Below are 19,129 nucleotides of genomic sequence, written 5' to 3' on the forward strand. Positions count from 1 at the left end.
TCATCTGCCTAACCAGCCAAAACTTCATGCCAGAGCTACTAAGCTCTGGTGAAATTGCAAATGGCCTGGCAAGTCTGCAGTGGAAAACAATTGCTCAGAGAAACAAAAGAAAATATAACAGGACTAACCTTAACGGAAAACGTCATGGAAACGAATATAGGACCACGGAGACGGACACCAAGTACAAATAGGGTGGCAACCTGGAATGTCTGCGGACATGGTGATAAGACACCAGAAATTGTTGCGACAATGGAGCAGTACCATAATTCTTTTAATACAGGACAGGCAGTCCCACAAAGGAAGTGGGATGATTGAAACTCTTTGGTCAGGAGTGGATAGCAAGAAGAGAGCTACTCATCATTGAGTAGGATTTATGATTTATGATTTATGATCCATCCAGACATTGCCAAGGTTAAGAACATTATTGATATCTCATATTATTAGAAATAATCATCAAAAATGCATATAAGACAGGATCAGCAGGATACTACATTATTATTTTCAAATAATATGCTACTTGTAATAATGCCTTCTGCACAGATGAAGATAACGACAGCTTTTTTGAGGACATATCTGATAACATCAGTCAAGATATAGACAACCTAGTGATGATCATGGGTGACTTCAATGGACATCTAGGTGGTCAGAGGACTCCCCGGGAAGCACATCTTGGCCCACCCATAGTGATCACCACTCTGAGAGGAACTACAATATAGTTATAGAGCTGTGTGCCCAACATGGACTGTTTGTGACCTATATAACTTACTTCAATCAGCACAGACAAAGCCAAGTTTATACATGGCACAGATGGAGCAACCACAACCAAGCCTCCCAGATAGACTAGAATAACAGAAAGACATAGCATGGTTGCCTCAAAAGCTATGCCAAATATCCAAATGGACAAAGACCACAACCAGTCATCCTGAAACTAACTCATCAACCAGATGGAGAACCGGGAAAAAGGGCATAACAAGCAAACAATCAACCTGAAACGGCTAATGGACAACAAAATCCAACTTGCCATAGGTCAGAGTATGCAAGACAAGTAGGCCTATCAGAAGATACGAGACAAAGAGGGTAATGCGAATGTATAAACACAGAGGACCAGGACAAGTTAAGGGAACAGTGTGGTGGAACGAGGAGGTGCAAGAATGGATGCAATCTAACTCAGATAAAGACTATGAGAATTACAAAGAAGCAAGGTCTGAGTGCAAGAAAACAAAAACAAAATTAATCCTGGCAACAATTGGAGAAGATCGAGCAGAAAAGTGTGAACATTCATCCAAGGAATCCTTAAAGTGGGTAAAGACCTTCAAGCAGAGAAATTAACCATTCGATCCAACGACTATTATGAATTGTAAAGATGGGAGCTCACTCAATGGATAAAGCGATTGTGGAACTGTGGAAAGTCAAGGGGAACATCCATCTTGAGCCATGCAGGAAAGGTGTTTCACAAGATCTAGAGAGAATATGACCCAAAGTGGATTTCCAATTTAGCCAGATATAGTTCGGTTTTAGGAAAAACATAGGCTGTACATGTAAATGTAGTTTAAACGTCAGTTATGCAAAGGATGCTTTGAACATGGTCAAGACTTGGACATACTCTTCATAGACCAGGAAAAGGCATAAACTATTGGACGAATATGGAATTGGAAGGACAGCTCCTGGATAATGTTAGCTCTGTACAATAACCACAGTCTCTAGTCTATGTCGAGAACACAAAGGAGTGCGTCAAGGATGTGTGTTTATCCTCTCCTTTTCTTGATGATGGACAGAATTACCCAAGAAGCAAACCCAAATTACACAGAACAGAATGGGCTTCTATTTGCTGATGATCAAGGCATTATTCATAATAAAGTCAGTAACCTGCAGGAACACACAACAAAATTATTAAACAATGCCTGTGAAAAATTTTGCATAGAAATCAGTATCGCCAAAACAGAAGCCATGGCAGTAAGCCGCTCGCCAAAGACCTTAGACATCCAAATCAACAACAGCACTCTTCAACTATGTAAGGAATTCAAATACCTGAGAGCTAGAGACCAGATGTTAAAAGGCTATCTTTTGTCCCCATGGTTTCCCATCGTGCCATCAGGTGCCATTTCGTGCCATTAACATGGATGTTAAAAGGAAGTTAATAAACACTATCATCATGATCATTATACCAACTCAATGCTACCAGGCCCAAACATGATCCATGAATAAGAACACCGAAAGAAAGATCACCACCTGCGAAATGAAATGCCAACGGAAAGTAGCTAATAAGACCATGTTTGAGGTCTCCCATCAAGCCCTTAAAATGTTATGAAAAAAAACACTGGCCCTTCCCGGGCTCACCCACTTATTTGCCTCGACGCCTTGGTTGGATGCTCACACTTAACCGCTTAAAATGCTTCAAGATGAGTTTTGTTTTCGGTATTTTTTATTTTTGACATAGAGAAAATTTACCATATGAATTGTTCAATAAAAAAACTATAAATGAAAGTAAATTTGCAGGTTTTTCCGAGGGAAAATGTTAGAAAGAAAAAACACCGGGGTTTCCCAACTCAACCGCTTATTAATGCTTCGAGTTAAGGTTGGACACTTTGATTTTTACCCCAATTTAACCACTTAAATTGCTTCTTTAAGTTGAGGTGTAATGTTCAAGGGGAATGTTCTCGGTATTTGATATTTTGATATAGAGAGAAAAAAAAGAAGAAAATAAAAACACCGGCCCTTCCCCGACTCAACCGCTTATTTGCTTCGAGTTAAGGTTGGACGCCTTGATTTTCACCCCCAACTTAACCGTTTAAATTGCTTCAAGTTGAGTTGTAATCTTCAAGGGAAATGTTCTCGGTATTTGATATTTTGATATAGAAAGAAAAAAAAAGAAGAAAATAAAAACACCGGCCTTCCCCGACTCAACCGCTTATTTGCTTCGAGTTAAGGTTGGACGCCTTGATTTTTGCCCCCAACTTAACCGCTTAAATTGCTTCAAGTTGAGTTGTAATCTTCAAGGGGAGTGTTCGCGGAATTTGATGTGGTGGTAGAGAGAAAAAAAAAGATAGAAGAAAATAAAAACACCGGCCCTTCCACAACTCAACCGCTTATTTGCTTCGAGTTAAGGTTGGACGCCTTGAATTTTACCCCCAACTTAACCGCTTAAATTGCTTCAAGTTGAGTTATAAACTTCAAGGGAAATGTTCTCGGTATTTGATATTTTGATAGAGAGAAAAAAGAAGATAAAAAACACCGGCCCTTCCCCGACTCACCCGCTTATTTGCTTCGAGTTAAGGTTGGACGCCTTGATTTTTACCCCCAACTTAACTGTTTAATTTGCTTCTTCAAGTTAATGAGTTCGAGGTGTAATCTTCAAGGGGAATGTTCTCGGTTTTTATTATATTTAATATAGAGAAATTTTACCTTAGGAAAATATTTTTATACTTTCATTAGCCCGCTGTTTCGTAAGAAGAGTCTGGGATCCAAAATTGTTACAAGTCAGAATTTCATGTTTGTGGGACCTTTAACTTTTAGTTAATAGCAATTCGAAAAAAGTTAAAGGCATAGTCTAAATAAAGTCCAATACCGTAGAAACCCGTCTATAAGGAATAGAAGCGACTGTGATGATAGCATATTTCACGCTAGCGCCCTCCACAATATTATATCATTATGGAATTTGAGCAAATCATTTACCGACACAAGCAGGTATACAATGTATTATTTTATCTTTATTTCGCATCTCACGAGCATAGCTCACTTGGCAAGGCATAAGACTTTGTTTCTTTAGATCGGAAGATGGTGAGTTCGAGCCTCATCACGGTCACACAAACTTTTATAAACAAAATATTGTTCAAACTTTTCATTTATATTTTCTTGCATTTTCTAAAGACTCCTTTCGTGATCATTTTTTTTTTCATATTTAGTTTAATTTATTCTATTGTTTTTCTTTTATTGTTTCTTTTCTTTGTCTTTTTTTCTTGTTTTATTTTATTTTTTCTTTATTTTTCTTTGATTCATATAATATTGGCAGGATAAGGAGAGGAGGGAACTAAAGACCCATTCAGTGATTTGCTCATCCGGACGATCGTAAAAATCATCAAAATTCACCTTTGTCATTGTCATAGATGTGGTAACAAAGCCTGCTAGTGGTTCAGCAGAAAACGTTATACATTTGGCTACATTTTATTATACGATAAATACGAATTTATTAAACATGGTAACAAATATTCTCTAGCAGATCGGTTATATATACGATGGAACTGGTAGGCATAGGCCTATTATAAATTCGGGGTATTAAATATCTTCATGACGGGACAGATCTGCGCATGTGGTCAAAGACGATTCCTTACTAGCCACAGACCGTCCGCTGGAATTAGTTGAACATGAACCATTCGCTATAGAGGCCTTGCATGTGACGTATCATCCCGTAAATATGGCGGACTACTCAAATGCATTCAACAAAAGCATGATTGCAATCTACCGTGACAGTTCGTCTCACACACATAACCCTGCACTACGATCAAATAAGTTGAAGACAACATTTGATTGAATGGACTGCACTCCGCCATAACTACGGTGAAGGACACCGGTTCAAATCCTTTGTCTGGAGCCAATCGATAATTTCATGCAAGGCCTCTATGGCTGTTGGTCGGACCTCTCATCTCTCCACATCGATTGTGACCTATAATCCCCGACATTGCCCTTATGACCTCACATCCTCCTGTTTTATTCAATACGCTGGCGAAGTTACGTAATAATCGGATTAACTACCATAGCAATAGGTGAAAACAATTTTTGAATATACCGCGTTATACACTGATACGTTCAGGCGGTACCTCTTCATTGAACCATATCATGCTGCACCTGTAAGATCTTTGAAAAGACCAGTATTGTATTCAATCTATGATTGCAGACATACACAGTACAGGTGATGAGTGTAACCTGCTTGTAGCGCAGCGCGATATGTTCAAAATTGTTTTCACCTATTGCTATGGTAATTAATCCGATTAATTACGCAACTTCACCAGCGTATAATGGCCGAATAAATTCTGACCATCACTTGGCTTGTTGGATTCGTCTATACTACAATTCGCTGTCGAAGTGACGTAATAATCGCAATAACTACCATCAATCAGATTGCACTAATCACCCGCGTATGTCACCAAACATAGATTGAATACCACTCTTTTCATAAATACTAATCTTACATGGCGAGTGATTAGCATTTCTTTGACAACTATGGTTTAATGCATAGGTGCCACGTGAACGATGAAGTGCAGGGCTATATATTCGAAATTGTATTCATCAATTGCTATGGTAGTTAATCCGATTAGTTACGTCACATTGACAGCGAATAGCCTATAGTATGGGTTCAAGTGGAACAAAAAATAGTGTATGTCCATTGCTAGCTATGGTAATTAATCATGTTAGTGTTTACATCACTACTTCGGTGAAGACAAGAGAAGTGTGCCCTCTCTACCAACGCCTGTGATATAACAGGTGCAAGCGAAACAAAATTGAATGACCAGAATAGTTTACTTTGTCAGATGAATTGATTGAAGTTTTTGAAGACACTCTATTCTTGATGGGACAATAGATTCAAATATGGAATAATTATTATTCCTCATCTATTTTTTTTTTATTGAAAAAACTGCAATTGTGGCAACAGAACAATAATTATTTTGATTTCATTTCAAGTAGAAACAAAATCGTGCTTAAGCCAAAAACGCACCCTACCTACCATTCCTCAAGAATTGGGATGGCACAAAGGTGCAACATAGGTTTTTATTGCAAAGACGAGGACAGACAAGTAGTTACAACACATCTGTCTAACCGTGGGTTTCGCTATTATTTAGAATAAATGCTTTTACTAGTTTCTATAAAACCACAAAATTACTAAAAAACAAAACAAAAACACAAAAAAACACACCTAAAATTAAAAGTAGAAAGGTAGATTTGAAGAAAGATAAAAAGAACATGTCAAAAGTTAAAATTAAACGAGAATGAAAAAAACGGAACCGGTGCCCGGACCATGCTCTCTTCAGCATGTCTTCAGTTCCAAAGTCTGACGCTCTATCAATTGAGCTATACGATCCTGATATACGAAACAGTCGTTATTATGTCAATACAATTGATTGGTGTTACAACATACTTAGATGGAATGCATAGCCACCCAGTGCCAGTATATATTTGCTCAAACTCCAAATACAACAAGCAACCAATTTTATTGAGGGCGTTTCTTAGGTATATCCTTGTAGACGGGGTTTTACGGTATATTCCCATCATCATCATTTGCGTGCTCGCTTGTTCAGAGTTCATAGTAAAATGATGATTACTCATATATTGATGTTAGGCTTTTGCACCAAAAAGTAGACCGACGATAAAATAAATACAACATGCAAAATATATACCACACATGTCAACTCAATTAAAAATGTCTGATGTTTTTGGTAAGATATCACAAAACAATTCTCAAAATAAAATAAAATAAAGATGCAATATGCCTGAGTGCAAGAAAACAAAAAACTCATCCTGACAACAATTTGGAGAAGATCGAGCAGAAAAGTGTGAGCATTCATCCAATGAATTCTTCAAGGCGGTGAAGACTAAAGCAGAGAAACTATTTGATCCAACATGTTGAGTGAGTATGGGTCTGAAATTTGGAACTTGAAAGGATTCAGACGCCAAAAAAGTAATCCTCCGCAATTCATTTTTATACCATCATATGAGGAGCGTCTAAAAACTCTGAACTCCTCCGTCTGGAAAATTGCCACAATTTTAAAGATAATTTTGTTTAAAGGTCTTTTGGGCATGATTACATTACATTTCAATGACACGGTCAGCTTTCGAAATTCTGAATTTCATAGTTTGAGATCCGCTGACTCCCCTATACACTTATACCTAATAAACATGATAAATGAAAAACTGTCATTTTCAAACAATCCTTTTTAATCATATTTACAACTCCCGGAATGGCCTCCCAGCTAATCTTATAGAAATCTCCAGAATTTCCTCAATTTGAATTGGGTCTTTTATTTTAACATTTAACTTCCTTGGTGCAAATACCCTTCCATCAGAAGTGACAAATGCAGTTAAAACTAGACACAGGGGCAAGGTAGCTGGGACAGATGGAATCGCAGCATATGTAATAAGAGCATGTGGAGAGACAAGACTAAGAACAACTTAAAAGCCTGGGACGAAAGAAGAGCATCTGAACAAAAAAGCTATTGTAGTCCCGATATGGAAAAGAAAGGGTAACAAGCGAGACTGTGGAAAGTACAGAGGAATATCTCTCATAAGCCATGCAGGAAAGATGTTTGACAAGATTCTAGAGAGAAGATTAAGACCAAAAGTGGATTTCCAATTTAGCCAGACACAGTTCGGTTTTAGGTAAACAGATGGTGTACAGATGCCATCTTTGCTCTACATCAGATGTGCGACAGACATGACAGAAGCTTGGTTAAAACGTGTCCTTACTCTTCATAGACCAGAAAAAGGCATTCGACCGAGTTGATAGGAACAAATTGTGGGAACTATTGGAAGAATATGCAATTGATGGACAGGTCCTGGATAATGTTATAGCTCTGTACATTAGCAGTCTCTATGCCATGAGAACACAAAATGGATATGCCAACTGGTTTTCATGAGTGACATCAGAAGTGCGTCAAGGATGTGTGTTTATCCTCCCCTTTTCTTGATGATGGACAGAATCACCCAAGAAGCAAACCCAAATTACACAGAACAGAATAGGCTTCTATTTGCTGATGATCAATGAATTATTCATAATAAAGTCAGTAACCTGCAGGAACACACAACAAAATTATTAACAATGCCTGTGAAAAATATTGCATTGAACAAAGTGTTGAGAATTCACAGTGGTTAGAATTATCGCTTATATGGCATGAGGTTCCAAGGCTCGATCCCTGATGGTGGAAAACTTGTCGGGGTATTGACCTATTTTAATCAGCAAAATCGGTAGATTAAACTCAGACTTCTGCTCTCCCCGAGATGCATTTAGAGGTGGGTTATAAACCATGAGAGTTCTGTCCTTCAGAGGGGACGTTAAGCTGTCTGTCCCGTGTAAAGAAGAGCCATACCTGTTATATGGATCTCGCAGGCAGTTTCGAGAAGAGTAAGGCGTTAACCCCTGACTGTCCCAACTCTTCCCGGTGTTGAAATGAACCCCACTGAACGGAAATAAACTATTTGGGTTATCCAGAGTTGACAAACCCGAACAACTCTAACCAAATCAAACATGTAAAGTTTTGTAGAAGACACAGCTTCCCTGAGAACGGGGACAATCAGTATATCTGTCAGATGTTCGGTATTGTTAACTCAGAAAAGTGGAGGAACTGGCAAATATTTTGTGTTTAACATCCGCAGTCATTTTGTGACATGTGGCTTGTGATTGAAGCATGAGACAGGCCGGTATATTTCTATAACTTATAAGAATATCTGGCAGCCCATTTCAATATCCGTAAGTGCATTTCAATGGAATAAAATATTCATTCCAATGATTAAAAAAAATGTTTCAGTAAATACTGAATGTAAAATATTCTTGCATAAAGCTTCTATCTCTTCACAATAAATGTTAGACATAGGTAGTTTGGGTTCTGCAAGCACTGTGACTTCTGTAAATTACAACAATAGTTTGTTGAAACCATAAGTCAGTTGCAGCTATCATTTTTCATCAATATTTCATCAATATTTCTGCAGTCACCGACCCACTCTTATGAAATAGAATCGGCTAGGAATGAGTAGCAAAGTCAGTAGTATCAACTCCTCTTGGTCCCAGAAGCGGCTTTTTACAGTCGCCAATACGTCCTTAACAGACGGTAATGCCCTGAATCAGCAGTTGCAAAAGGAAGATCCAAAGGTGTCAAGAGGCAACTGCTCCACTCATTCTGGAAGATGAAGTGGATAGTGTCATCTAAACCAGTACTAAAATCAGGGCAGCAGGTACATATGACATTACAACAGACGATAAGACTGCGGCTAAGACAAGGTGGATGTGAGCATGGTAACAGAGTGATCTTTTAATATAAAGGGGACTTTCAAGTTTGACTAGGTTGGTACAAAAGAGAGAAGCAAGAGATATTGATGGCAGAATTTGCGGCGCTTTGTGTTTGACGCGAACGTTAAACTCTCACTTGGTCGAACCGTGCTTGGTGCTTGCGGTTAAATTTGATTGATAACAAATAGAAAGGAATATGATTAACAATGTGTGTTAGGGACAAAGTTCCCGAGCGAAGTGCTGCTCAAATTTCAAAGTACATCGTCGATTTTTACTTGGGGTTTTGCGATCAATAAACAGGTAGATTCTAAAATCAGAATTGTCGATAAGTGAGCCTCATTACAATTATGCCAAGATATGTCACTATTAAATTATATAACAAGTTTACTTTACAAGTGACTAACTTTGGAATTATAGAGTCTGATGATCGGTATACCAATGATCGTAAGTGAGGGTATGCTGTGAAACTAAGTAGTAACGGTTAGCCTTGCCAGAGGTCTATACTTTGAATTTGTCACTAATTATATAAATATTTATGACCATTTATTGAATACTCAACTTGAGATAAACATCTTTATAATTGCGAGTTCAACTGAATGCATTCTGCATGATTAAAAACATTTTTTTAATAATCAAAAATCGACTACGGCAAAATTGCGCCAGATTCCATATTCTTATCCTCGAGATATTTTGAATTATGTAACAATACATCAATTCAGCTCATTATTTTCTCCCCATTTTACCATAAAGCAGCCGTTTGCTATAATTGTGTTTATGCTAATTAATATCGTCAGAATTATAGGCGCTGAAATGAAATAGCGGTTTTCTTTGTTCAGGGGTCTTTGTTAGTTTGTTGTACCTCATTTGTTCGGCTCGGAATTCAAGGGGGCATATCTGATCGTGGTCATTTTGTTAAAAAAAATATAATTATTACTTTTATGTAAATCACACGTTATTGCTTTAACTATGTAAGCCTAAAAATACGCGAGCTGTTTCTATGTTGAGAGTAGGAATTACCTTGAAAATGTCTCAAAAATGCAAAATGCCAGTTATGTTCAGATCTGAAACTATCAGACAATATTTTAAACATTAATAACATCAAAAATTCGCAACAAACCCAAATTATGGGAAAAAAATCACAATTTTTGGCTACTTCTCCATTTACGATCCTGCCCAAAAGTGTCTGCTTTGACATGGGATGTCACAAATGATGATCATGGTCAAAGCTTTAAGGGTACGGTATACGATGTATTGTTGGTCGAAGTAGGAAAAAACTGTAGTTCACAGCATCTTGCGAATGGTAGTGAGCTTTAGCAAAAATTGCATTGCTCAATTCATAGCGAGCGTGTAGAAGAATTCAAATATCACAGATATACTTTTGTAGGTCCTGTGGTTCTTGAGTTATGTTTTAAAGAGGGCTGAAACAACAACACTTTTGTAAAACGTACATAACTCATTAACAACAATAAATTAAGCAAGTTTTCAAAGTATATGATTTGTAGAATGAACGTTTGCAAAGCACTAAAGTGTTATTTTTCAATAATATATTGATTCAGATTTTTGGCTGCTTCGACCAACAATACCTCGTATAATCTTAAAGGTTAGTAGTTTTGGTTCACTTCATTTTGCATTTTTGTGAAATAGTTTTGTTGGTCAGTTTTAAATTCTCATTTCATGTTTAAATCTCTTTTTGACATTACTGAAATCTTGACTTACCCCTGCATTAAGATATTGTCCGTTTCATATATAAATATACTGTATACTGCGCACAAAAAGTATCCGAACACTATTAAAACAAAAGCAACATCTTAAAGACACTAAACCTAATTTACCAAATGATGTAATTAATAGATTGTGAATTTTGTTCTGTGTATTTTGATTCCTCATTCGACATTGTGCGACTTATTTTCCCAAGTTATACCAATTTGAATTCGTATAACTTAGGGAGATAAAGTTAATAGTTAATAAAAAATGAGGTATCAAATACGTGAAAATGATCCATCCAATGATTATTTTATAATGGTATACTGCTTTTTTATTTTTAAGTGTTCGGATATTTTTGTGCGCAGTTATATATACTCAGCTTCTTCTAAATCCGATAAGAGGCCGGTCGACTGGCGTGCATACACTGCAAAAATGGAAAAATATTAAAAGAAAACATTATCAATAGTTAATACAAATAATTTTATAGGCGTCCCAGCAAACAACAAAAATGTTTTTAAACGTTATAAACGTTATGAAAACGTGTTTTGATTTTGTACAAAACGTTTTACTAACAAATGTCTGGTTAAACAAAATCATGAAAACATTTTAAAAACGTTTATATGAAAAAACACTGCGAAAATGTTGTCAAAATGTTATTATAAAATGTGTTTGCCAAACATTTTTTGCAAAATATATTTCTTTAACACTTAATTATTATTTTGTTAGAATATTTTACATTAAAGGAGTATTTCGTGATCCTAGCATCCTCTATTTATGTCATTTTTCATTACATATCCACGAAAAAAACCTATTCCCAAAATTTCAGTTGATTCCGATTTTGCGTTCGCGAGTTATGCATGATTATGTGTATTACACTGCTCCATAGACAATGCGTTGTAATTTCGTTCTGGTGCACCAGAACGAAATTCAAATTTCACGATATCTTTGCTAAACGAATTAATCTGCAAGAAATATTTTGTACATAAACATTATGTAGCCAGAGGTTTCCAGTGATATAAAAATCTCAACTTTTTTTTGAGAAAAGTGGGGGATGAGGCTGTGGATCACGAAATGCCCTTTTAAATCTTCACAAATGTTTTTTTAAATGTTATTAAAACGTTTCATGCCCTTTTTACAAACCGACATTTAAACGTTCTCTTTAACACGTTTTGTGTTTGCTGAGGTGGGTGGAAACTGAACGAGCAGTGTTTTTTTTGTGTGTGAAAAAAACGTTGAAAATCAGCCCTTATTTTTGAACGAAAGATACACAAAGCGGTCCATTTTTTTCAGACAAAACGTTGAAATGATCACATTTTTATAGGTCACAAATACACACTAATAGAATTTTCAAATCTTGTTATTTGGGGAAGGGGAAGGGAAGATCGAGGGACAAGATGTCCATCCCAGGGGCTGCCCCTTTACCCCTCCCCTCCCCTTGGCTACGTCAGTCTCCACTACACCCCTGCACTCAACATGATTGATTGTATCACGGTCAGATATTGATACTGGTATTTTCAACTTCAACTCCAGTATACTTATATTTATTTTGGCAGGAGCCAGGTAATCATACATTGCAAAAACAGCAGAACAACACTTGTTTGTAAAATAAAAGATGTTTATGGTTTTTAAAACATAAACATCTTCATATTTATGTGTTTTATTTTTATTTTAGTGTTTATAAATCAACTCCCCTTTACCTTCACTGTACAAACAAGTGTTTATTAAATGTTCAAGTGTTTATTTAATAAACACTTAAAAGTGTTACTCTACTGTTTTTGCAGTGTATTCTGGGTATGACAGTCCAGAGCTTGTGTGGTAAGCGTGGTTACAGATCATGTACAGGCTGTATCAAAATAATTGGTACTCATCAATTTTGAAAAGTCTGCTTATTCCAAATGCAACATTGGATATTCTTGAAAGTTGTCGAATTATTTTATACTTTACGACTTGTTATACAATCAATCTACAAATTATTTTGATCTTCAGTTGACTTAAGATGTGTCAGACTCATCCATAATCAATGAAAACTGACTAAGTACCAACTATTGTTACAATCTGTATGCGCTTTGAATGTTTGGTTACTTGGAGCTTGGGTTATGTTCTTCCACCAAGAAAAGTCTAATTTTAAAGTAAGCGATTCACAGTGGCGGCACCAGGATTTTTGTCAGGGTGATTCCGGGGGGGTGATATGGGCATGAGAGGGGTGGGATGGGGGCATGAGGGGGGCAAAGTGAATTTCAGGGGGGAAATCAACAAATTTTGCACAAAATTGCCTCGAAAAGTGGAAATATGTGTGACTTGGGGGTTGTTGCCTCAAAAGTGTGTAGGGGGGGGGCGGGGGGGGGGAATGCCCCCTCTTGCTCACCGTAGTGCCGCCACTGGAGATTCATAAGGTACAATTCATGTAAAGTGCATATACACCAATCCGAGAAGCGTTTACTGTATTTGGCCCTCTATTGACGGCAACACAGATGTACCAGAGCGGGAGATTTAATTCGTAATTCAATACGCATGATTGTGTATTGAATATCACTGTTGTGTACAATTCCCGGGTACAATACTATAGCACAAAATAAATAATGGATGGAACCCCCGACCTCGGGACACCGCAGTTTTACATCGGGGACACCGCAGTAATGGCGAAGTCGGATAGGTGTATATTTCAAAAATCTTCCGGAGCCTCTGAGTCTGAAAAGTCAGTTCTCTGTTGTCATATAAAGTATTCCGGGCTAGTTGTTGCTCAGTTTTAATTTCTAATTTGACAAAATCAAACGTTTAGGCATACAAATTCCTTGATTTGTAACTTCTTGTCAATAATAACATTTGACTTACCATGTTATTTTGTAGGATAGTGGGGCTATAAATACTGTGGCTCCTCGCTCGAGATGACAACCTGACTGTGCCTGGTATATTTAATTGAATTCAGTTTACTGATACTAGCACAGGAAAATGAGGACCAGTCATGTCTTTGAAATACTGCGCGAAAATTTGTCAGTTTGACAATAATATTGATATTGTTGTATGTAAATCGATACTACGCCTACTTGAAATTGGTACTTCAAATACCATGTAGGTTCCCTGCTTCTTAATAGGCTCAGGAATCTGTGGTTCTCAGTTTTAGCTCATTATTAAATACGGTAGGCCTAGTGTATTGTTACTGATTCATAGGGCCAAAATAAAAATAAAAGGTTCGTCTCAAAGCTCACGAGTGGTTTGAAAACAAATGCGAAATGCGACTTTTTTTTTTTATTCCCGACTTGGTATTTTCATGGTATTTTGAGAAAAAAGGCTGATTTTCGCCGAATTTTTTCAGGAAATCTAAAAAAAAAAAATTTGAAATAACAAAATTTCCGCATTTCTTTTTTTTTTCAAATAGCGCGATTTTACAAATGCGCTCGCAAGCTTTGAGACGAACCGGAACCTTTTATTATTTTTGGCCTAAGACAGTATAAAATTAATGTTATGGTTCTCGTCCAGAGTATTTTCATGGATTGGTGAGGGAGGGAGCTTTTTTTTCAATTTAAAATTAGCATTGTCAGTAGTTTTTGGTCTTTTTCCAACAGTGCTTGAGGAAAGGATGAGGCCTTTTTTTTCCAAAATGTGAGATTCTGAGGGATAAACCCCCTAGAGTACCATGAGTACCACAAAAAGACTGGGAAGTGATCCTTGTTCTCTATTAAACTTATTTATATTTGTATATTTCATAAATCATTCCAAAATCTTTTTAAAAAAATGAAAAATGAAAAATCTAAAAAAAACAACCTAATAATGCTCTTTCTGGTAGGTCCTACAGGTCGTAAAAAAAAGGTAGATAGCAGCATTCAAATGATGTAATGTGAGCTATCCAATAGCAACATCCGTGTAATATGTCTGAGATATCTTCAACATTCCCATTAATGTATCATAGCCTACTATTTTTTGATAGGATATGCAGCTTAGAACACGGATAACCTCTATTGATTTTTTATACTTTTTGAAAAATTTACCGTGTTAAAATTCATTTTTTGGCAAACGTACATGACTGTTTCTTCATTCGTAGGCCATTAGCAGTTGGATAAATAATAACATTGTTTTGTGCAAAGTTAAAAAAGAGAAAAAAAAAAAAGAAAACAAGAATAAGAACAAAAAACAACAACAACATAGTTATCTTAAAATTACTCTTTTCTTTTCAAAGTACATTGTAGATTTAGGGACACATTTCGAGGAGGAAAATGAGGAAACTTTTATTGCAACGCACTGATACAAGCCTACATGCCAACTGAAAGTAGGCCTATATTACGGGCTATATTGCCACCATTTCGATCAAGTTAGTGGTAAAAGAAAGTTGGTGACTGACTGCATAATCTTGTCTATGTTTCATTTCATTTCTAAAAAGTTACACAGCAATGAATAATAAAAAGTTACATACTTCTACTTCTAAGGTAATACTGGACAGGACCAGGCGGTATAGATATCCAGACTTCCGGTTACATCTCAACTTCTTACACACAAAACAACTGAGGGTGCAGATAACCAATAAAAAGGGTGCGCAAATATACAGTGACTGGAGTGAAGTTTAGATGCTTGCAGAGGTGGAACGTCCGGCTGGCCTGCCCATGTACAGCTGTGCCTTGTGGTCGTTCATGTACTTCCATGCATTTGTGTTGAAGGATTTGGCTGATGTTGATTGAGTGATGACACTGGCTGGGAGTAGATTCCACTGCCTGATGGTACGTGGGTAGAAGCTGTTCTTGTAGAGCTCTGTTCTGGCTGGATAGTTGATGAATTGGTCAGGTCTATGGCTGCGAGTAACTGGCCTGTCTGTGTTCACTGGTTGGAACTTCCCTGGAACTGTGAGTGGTGAATCTCCAGAGTTGATCTTGTGGAGCATTGTGAGGCGTGAGATGGTTCTTCTGTCCTGAAGTGAAGGCCATTTCAACTCCTGAAGCATCTGGGTAACACTGGCTGTACGCTGATAATTCCTCTTCACAAAGCGAGCTGCCTTCCGCTGTACTGCCTCAAGGGTTGAAATGTGCTTCTGGTAGTGTGGATCCCAGATGGTGCCTGAGTATTCCAGAACTGGTCTAACTATGGAGAAGTAGGCTTGTTGTTTGATCTGCTCAGGACACTTGTACAGGTTACGCTGTAAGAAGTTGAGTGATCGCTGAGCTTTGCCTGCTATGTTCTTTATGTGTAGTCCCCAGTCCAGATTAGATGTAAGCTCGACACCAAGATATGGGTGGTTCTCAACTTGTTGGAGGTCAGCTCCCATCATGTTGTAAATTGACTTGATGCTGGAACGCTTTTTGGTGATCCGGAGTAGAGAGCACTTGGCAGGGTTGAATTTCATCTGCCAGTCTAGGGACCAATTTGTCAAGGTGTTCAAATCCTCTTGCAGTAGTGCAGCATCACTCTCGGATTGTATCTGGCGATATAACAGGCAATCATCGGCAAATAGTCTGATGGAGGATGATATATTGTCAACAATGTCGTTAATGAACAAGATGAAGAGGAGTGGACCTAACACGGTGCCTTGAGGGACTCCAGAACACACAGACGCATTGGACGAACTTTCCCCATCAACAACTACGGCCTGGTAACGGTTGGTCAGCCAGTTTTCAATCCAGGTGTGGGTTGTTCCTTGGATACCATACCATCTTAATTTGTAAAGAAGTCTCCTATGTGCTACTACATCAAACGCTTTGGAGAAATCAAGTATGAGGCAGTCGATCTGTTGTTTCTGATCAATACCGCTGGCAAGATCCTCCAAAGTCGCTAAAAGTTGTGTCTCGCAGCTGTGATGTTTCCGGAACCCATGTTGGAATTCGTTCAGGATATGATGTTTGTCCAGGTGAGCTCTGATGGTACTTGAGATGATGTGTTCCAACACCTTGCACGCAATACTGGTCAGGGAGACAGGTCTATAATTGGAAGGTTGGCTTCTATCTCCTTTCTTGAACACTGCCGTCACATTTGCCTGTTTCCAATCATCTGGGATGTCTCCTGTGTCAAGTGATTGTTGGTAGATGATCTGCAGGACAGGAGCTAGGATAGCAGCATGGTCCTTCAAAATCTTGGTTGGTATCTGGTCTGGCCCAGTAGCTTTCCTAGGATTGAGTGAAGCAAGCAGTTTCTCTACCCCTGCTGTGGAGACTTGGATGTCTGACATTGCTGGAAAGGAGCTGGTGCCTTTTGATGGCAAGGAATTGACATCTTCATTGGTGAAGACAGAGCTGTATTGCTTGGCTAAGGTTTCAGCTTTCTCTTTGGATGAGGTCACAACTTGCTTCCCAGAGACTAAGGATGATATCCCCATTCCATAGTCCCCCCGGGATAGTCCCCTTGAAAGTTCCGGCATGGCAGGCCCTATTATAGTTATCCCAGCACCCCCCCATGAACGAGGAAAACGAGTGCTATGCGTATTGTGCGTCGAAGAGTGGAAACACAGGGGAAGTGGCAACACGTTTTCTGACGCCTTTAATCTACTTTATAGCCAACATGAGTGCTACGTAATGAGCCTATTTTTTACGTGTGAATTCGCATTGATCGTCTGGTATACTAAAACTGCAAATGAGATGAAATACTCGCAAAGCACTGTGGGATACAATATGTCTGCGCCCATGACATGTGGAAAGTAGCGCAGTAAATTATTTAATTGTTTTTTTTTACTATACGGACCGCGAGGTTGGCAGTGAAAAATGTTGTACATAGAAGCTGGGAAAATCATCGAAAAGGCGCAGAATAAAGAAGGAAGTATCAAGTCACTTGTGTTCAAATCTGGATCTCAGGTAGGTTAAGCTCCCCATGACCCGGTTTATAAGCTTTAATTTAATTATTTAGGCCCTAAATTAGGGATTACAACACATTACACAATACATATTTTACATAGAAATTTAAAAGAACAGATAGGTCAAGGAAACCTACATAAATATGTTTTCTATACTTCACTTGACCCAAATATATGATTTTTTATGGTGATGAGACAATCACACATGGAATTTTAGACAGCCCTCGAATTAAGGATCTAGGCCTAGGGGCACAGCAACTTTTTTAGGGCAAGTTGATAATTGCCTTGGATTTTCACTGAAAAGGCAAGGCAGCACGGCAATTGTAATATTTCAAAAGGGCATCAAGGCAACTGTTGAAAATTTGAGAAGGGCACCAAAGGCAATTTTTCAAAAGCGAATAGATGCATTGCTGTCAGCTGAATTCGACACCAAAGTAAAATTTGACTCTCAACTTTACACTAAAACTAACCTGCTTGCTCAAAAAACCTGCTTAAATTTACAAAGCAATCAGAAATCAACAGTTTAAATTTTGTGATCCCTAGTTCTGAGTTGCAAAACTGACTCGAAACAGCGATGAAACAGCTGTAACTTTGGTAATAATATTGATCAAATTCGCCGGGATAAAAACTATTTCGTGCAAAACATATCTAGAGATGGGCTCACATGTACAAGATAAGACGATACCGGAAGGGGGATCGCCATCGGTTTGCAATAGGAAGTCAATGTTTGCTAATCGAGAGATCAATAATGATTTGCCCAGCTCGGATTTTGTTCACAACACGAGGAAGCTTTGATAGTTACTGTAACACGACTCAGTTTGGTTCAGTCAATATTGATCAGCCTTTATTTACGAGGGTTCTCTTTAGGGCTCACATCCTAAATGGTGATGTGGTGAATTATGATCATCAACATAATATCATAACATCCCCCTTCTTTTAAGAGTTTGTTCTTTTCCTCTTGGAAAGTTATTGTTCTCAATTTCTTTTAAATGAAATATCTCAACATCCCCTTTCTTTTAGATGTTTTTCTTTTCATAAAAGAGTCATTTTCCTCAAATTCCTGTGATCACTTAAAATTGTCCTGAAAGATTTCTTTCTTTCAGTTCCTTTTAAAAAAATAAAATGTTTGGATCTCTCTTTTTAGATCAGATTAATTTGAATGGCTTATTCTTTTAATCTTGAAAAGCCTTTGTTCTTTATTTCTTGTGATCACTTCACTATTAAATAAAGCAAATGTCTGTGACTGTCTTTTTTCTAATAGTCTCTTTTGTACTTAGACTATTTTCATTTTGTGTGTTCAAAACTTTTAACTTTAACTCTGAAAAGTTTTAATATTGAAAAAGATCAACTTTTCCAAAACTTCTATAACTACTTGAACTTCAACTCAATTTTCAAAATTGTTCGAAAGATTTCTTTTTTTTTTTTTCTTTCTTTTGGTTTAATCAAGTGCCAAAATTTGGTCAGGTTTAAACATAATCTTTCAAGTAGCTAGGACATCTGATCTTTCTTCCGGATTTGGTAGAGAGTTCTGGTTCATGTCCCTGTACTGGTCTTGGTTCTGGCATTGGTCTTGGTTCTGGTATTGGTCTTGGTTCTTGCTGCTGGTTTCTCTGGTTACCATGGTTACTGGTACTTGTCTTCATCTCTGGTCTTGGCAAGTTCTGTTT

At 37.6% G+C, this 19,129-nt stretch overlaps 1 protein-coding gene across 3 annotated transcripts in view; it reads left to right on the forward strand.

Annotated features, from left to right (window-relative positions):
- Positions 1 to 17,260: 17,260 nt before the first annotated feature.
- The window catches only part of LOC140156780 (28S rRNA (cytosine-C(5))-methyltransferase-like), a 351,435-nt gene continuing 349,566 nt past the window's right edge, over positions 17,261 to 19,129 (forward strand). For all 3 annotated transcript variants that reach the window (XR_011859592.1, XR_011859591.1, XM_072179748.1), the window contains exon 1: positions 17,261 to 17,463. Coding sequence is in view for 1 of the 3 variants with exons in the window: in XM_072179748.1 (XP_072035849.1) it covers positions 17,374 to 17,463 (90 nt within the window). In the remaining 2 variants the exon portion in view is untranslated. The remainder of the gene's footprint in view (positions 17,464 to 19,129) is intronic.

The sequence above is a fragment of the Amphiura filiformis genome, chromosome 7 (assembly GCF_039555335.1).
Source record: "Amphiura filiformis chromosome 7, Afil_fr2py, whole genome shotgun sequence".
NCBI classification, from domain to species: domain Eukaryota; kingdom Metazoa; phylum Echinodermata; class Ophiuroidea; order Amphilepidida; family Amphiuridae; genus Amphiura; species Amphiura filiformis.